This window comes from Rhizophagus irregularis, chromosome 18 (genome assembly GCF_026210795.1).
Source record: "Rhizophagus irregularis chromosome 18, complete sequence".
Classification (NCBI taxonomy): domain Eukaryota; kingdom Fungi; phylum Glomeromycota; class Glomeromycetes; order Glomerales; family Glomeraceae; genus Rhizophagus; species Rhizophagus irregularis.
Window position 1 is genome coordinate 1,285,043 of NC_089446.1, and position 4,845 is coordinate 1,289,887.

The following is a 4,845-nucleotide window of genomic DNA, read 5'->3' on the forward strand; positions in this document are numbered from 1 at the left end:
AAACCCCCTAGTTTCTCCAGCAACCTTACTACAAATAGTTACATATGCGCAGATCTTAACTCTAACCCCAATTTTTAAGACGTAACCCCAAATGACGGTCATATTAAATTGGATATGGTAACACTACATCAAACCATTTTATTGGTCGATCTAATCTGTAACACAAATTTCATGCAAAAAAAAAAATTCACGAAACTTTGTAAAATAATTACGTGGTTTAAAAAATTATTCCTAGCTTCTAATTTGCAAATGTCTGACACACAAGAAATTCATAATTACCCCTTTGACTCAATTATTAATTTTAAAAAATCAGGACATAGTTTTTCATATAAAATTATAAAAGAAGGAACGTATCCTAATAAATCTTTATTAGCGTACACTCTTCCTCCTAATAAATATCGAATCCCTGATGATTATATGGTAGAAACAACTTGGGGTAGAAGTAATAATCGATGTGTTGTTCAGTGTTTTATTAATTACATTGATAATAAACCAGTTTTTCAAATCTGGTTTGGAAAGTGTTTTGAACATGTAGTATCTTCAGTTAGAAGTGTGACGGATGTTACAAATTTATTTCATAAAGTTTGTACACTAAATTATTTTTTTTTAGTTTTTCTATTTTTTTCTATTTATAAATTAACTTTAAAATATTTATTTCAGGAATATACATCTTTAAAAAAAACAAAAACATCAGGAATTTATTTGTTTGGTCTTCATCTCAAAACATTAGAAATGGCAAGAGAAGGCAAGCGACGTGCACATATATTAAAACCAATTGACCAATGTGGAAATTCCACCCTTACAAAACGTGCTATGAGTATTGGAAAACATATATTAGCTGAATTCAACGAAAAAACACAGAAGCTATATAATTTGGAAGACGTACCAGCATTGGAAAGTATATGTTATTCTGTTAATAAAAAACATACTTTTAATATCAGTTACGAGAATGAAGATAAAACTAAAAAAAAACAAAAACTTGAATCAATAGTTAGAGCATTAGATGAAGGCAATATTCCAAGAGATTCTTATAGACGTCTATGTGCTATAGAATATAACCTACCACGTGAAGGAGAAATATCTAAAGAACGTATAAATATAAATGAAATAATGGTCCAGCTCATACCAATAACAATAGTAGATATAAATACTAAAAGTCAAGTGGATGAATCTGAAGGAGTAGATATAGATGATGAATCTATAACACAAGAAGTAATTAATGCAGTTGGTAAAGGTGGCTATAGAAATATTAATAATATATTGTATTATTTGGTTCCTAACCTTGTTCAAAAAGGCATCTTGAATCCAGATCAGCCCATAATTAATCTTCGAATCTCTGGAGATGGGCGAAACGTAGGAAGGAAAGTAAAACATGTAATCATCACAGTGGCTATTTTAGATGATAAAAATACTTCACACAAACCAGATCATCATTATACGACCATACTCTATCCTGGATGTGAAGATTACAACTCTCTATCAAATGCAATGACCCAATTCTGCCATGATCTAAGAAATTTAAAAGAAGGACTGGTAATTGATAATGTAAAGTGGAATTTTCAATTTTATTTTTCGTCTGACTGGAAGTTCTTAGCAATCTGTTTGGGTTTTAATAGCGCTCATAGTAAAAATTTCTGCCCTTGGTGTACAATTGATAAATCACAACAAGGAGATCTATCAAAAGAATGGAAGATTAATAAAGAAATAGATAAGTTAGTTGAACAAAATAATTACTATAAAGGACATATAAGAAAACCACTTTTTGATATGATACCTCTTAATCACTGGGTTCCTGATGAATTGCACATTATGCTTAGAATTACTGATCGTTTATGGAGTCTTGTGATAGCAGAATTAACAGAATATGGTTTGTTTAATGATACTGCACGAAAGATAATTGTAGAGGAAATGAAAAGAATTAAAGTTAAGTTTCAATTCTGGCAAATTCAAGAATCTAAAACTTGGAGCTACACATCATTAATGGGAAATGATAAGATCAAAGTATTACAATTCTTTGATTTATCAAAAATTCTTTCAAGACAACGCGCTAATATGATACGAAATCTATGGAATAAATTTTATGAACTCTACATAAAAATGAAGGACCAAAAAACAAATGCTGAAGAATTTCAAAATGATGCAAAGAATTGGCTTACTTTATTCTTAACGCCATCTGAAGGTATTCCAAATACTCAAGGATTCAAAAAAGGTCTTTATAAACCTAATGATATGACACCTTACATTCATGTGTTAGTCCATCACGTTTCTGAATTTATGACAATTCATCAAAAATGGGGATTAAAGTCATTTTCATGTAGTGCAGTGGAAAAAAAAAATCATCAGCAAGTTTCTTATTTTTTTCGTAAAACAATGAAAGATGGAGGTAGAAAATCCAAGTCATCGGCAATTATTGAGATCTTAGAACATGAAAATCGATCTCTTTTTTACAATTACCATAATGTTTCCTTAAACTCTCAAAAACCTCATAAAATTCATATTAAAGCTGAAAATAATTAGAATGAAAATGCTTAATATACTTTGATACTGTTTTTTTCGTGTTCAAATAATCTATTTTATTCAATCATAGCCTGGCTATTGTAAAAATGAAAATAAATGTGACCTGCGTGAGTGAAATTACCATTAAAATCAGTATTTTTTTGTTTTTTCCATTCTACTACTAATTGACCACGTACGCATTTTGGTTTGCGTAATTTTTTAATTGTTTCATAAGTTAATGCAGCTGTAATAGGATTTTCGTCCCCATCTTCAATATTATTGTCATCATCACAAAGTACAACATAAGTACATTGCTGTTGATCGTAAAATTTAGTCTCCCAACCTTCCATCTCTAGAATATTTGCTAATATTTGATTTGATGAACCTCCACGAAATATACACTTGTAAATACCCTTTGTAGCAGAGTAGTAGTAATGTATATAGTTTTTAAATACTGCATAAAACTGACTTTCAGTAGCGGGAATAGAAACTGTTTGTTTTCCTAATTGCCTATATCCTTTTGGTAATCTTTTGCGAATATAGTGAACTAAGATGGCTTTAAATTGGTGTACGGTATTATCAGGTAAAGCATCAATATCTGGACGTAAAGAGTTGTATTTTATAATAGTATTTAAATGTCTAGTCAATCCCCCCTTTTTTTAAACAGTTTCCCGCATATATTACATTCAAATTTTGAATCATTAGTTGTTGGAGTTGTTATTTGAGTTGTTGTTGAAGGTGGAAGAGCACCGGTAGAAACTACAGCTTGATTCATATTACCATACCTAAAATATAAAAAAAAACACTTTATTAATTAAAAATATTAAACACTATTGTAAACTTTATTCAAATTAATACGCGAAATTTACAAATAACAAAAATTTTATAAGCAAACTACTTTTGAATTACTAAATGTAGTTTAAATAAAGTTAAAAAATATTTTTTTGTATATAGAAATAGAATAGTACACTCAACATAATTTACCTTTAAAGGAGATTGGTTTCGTAGGGAGGAGATTGGTTTGACGCGATAGTTACTATTAAATTTTTTTTTTTTAGGGTTTTTCGGTGAGAGAGTCTAATGCTTGACATATGATTGTTGTGTAACATTTACGATGGTCACATGCAATTTTAATAGTAATTTGGGGCCTTAATTTTGGTCCAATTCCGATAATAAGCCGATATGATAATAGAACCTGAACATTACTAAAATAATTCAAATTCTATATAATCAAAATTTCAAAATGTTATATCTCTGTCAATATTACACCTTAAAAAATGAATTATATGTCAAAATGGTCATTTTATTAAGACAAATCTAACAAGTTAAAGATTATTAAAATCTAATCACTAGATCCTGAAATAGCAAAATTTAAAGCTAAAATTTATATATAACTTAATACATTTGGAACAGAAATTAATTATAAGGTTTATACAAATTCAAATTTAAGTTTTTTAATAATGTTTAGAATTCTGTTATAATTAATAGTTTATTTATATTACTAACTACATATTTTATTATAGATCTATATAGAGATTTAAATACTTTAATATTCAAAAGCTTATTTGCATTTGAATGATTAATAATCTGAAAATAAGTAAATCTGTTTTTTGTTTTCCAAAATTACTTGTAAATATGATGTTTGCTTTTCATGCTTTCTTTTCCAAAAATTTTAAAAACATAACAATTCCACAGTAAAATTTTATTTTGCTTAAGTTTTTAAAAAAAATGGAAGATAAATGAAATATACAAATAGCTAAAAATAAGTTTCCACTTATTGAAGGCACAGAACAACAAATTTTTTTACAAACCACATATATAAATTATTTAAATTTTAGTGAAGGTCTTGCCGCTCAGTTTTTTACCGGAAGAGATATAGAAGTTCAACGTAATATATTACAGAATAATTTCGGTTTAACAGACGAAGACATAAATAGTTGGGGACCAAGGGCCTTTTGTTATCAAATGACTCCAGAAAGTTTTGCTTTTTTTTTACACACTGCTATATATTCTGCCGTAAAGGGCTTTATCGCAGCAGAGCGTTCAATGGCTAATAGAAGAAATATGTTGGCAACATCAATAGCAAAACATGTGACTTCTATGGATTTGAAACAGCAAAAAATAGAAGAAGAGATCCAAAAAGCAAAAAAGCGTTATTCAGAGCAAACTTCTGAAAAGGAAAAATCTAAGACAGAAATAAAGCACAGGTCTAAAAAAGATAAGAAAAAAAAGAAAAAAGTCCAACGCCATAATTCTGATTCAGATTTTACTTACCAATATGGGAGATATTCTGATGATCTATTAGATCAAACAATTAATGAACTGATGGAGAAAGCCGCTGCCCGCTGA

At 28.8% G+C, this 4,845-nt stretch overlaps 3 protein-coding genes across 3 annotated transcripts; 2 read left to right on the forward strand and 1 right to left on the reverse strand.

The window, feature by feature from the left end:
• Positions 1-249: 249 nt before the first annotated feature.
• On the forward strand, positions 250-2,517 carry OCT59_009923 (uncharacterized protein; the record flags this gene model as incomplete). The annotated part of the gene is made up of 2 exons (XM_025332509.2): positions 250-582; positions 661-2,517. The coding sequence occupies 2 exons, from the start codon at positions 250-252 to the stop codon at positions 2,515-2,517; spliced, it is 2,190 nt and encodes a 729-aa protein (XP_025171046.2).
• Positions 2,518-2,573: 56 nt separating this feature from the next.
• OCT59_009924 (uncharacterized protein) lies at positions 2,574-3,271 on the reverse strand (the record flags this gene model as incomplete). Its single annotated transcript, XM_066132675.1, has 2 exons — positions 2,574-3,094; positions 3,181-3,271. 2 exons carry the CDS (start codon positions 3,269-3,271, stop codon positions 2,574-2,576), a joined length of 612 nt encoding a protein of 203 aa, XP_066000295.1.
• A 1,190-nt stretch (positions 3,272-4,461) lies between these two features.
• On the forward strand, positions 4,462-4,845 carry OCT59_009925 (uncharacterized protein; the record flags this gene model as incomplete). Its single annotated transcript, XM_025332508.2, has 1 exon — positions 4,462-4,845. The coding sequence occupies one exon, from the start codon at positions 4,462-4,464 to the stop codon at positions 4,843-4,845; it is 384 nt and encodes a 127-aa protein (XP_025171045.2).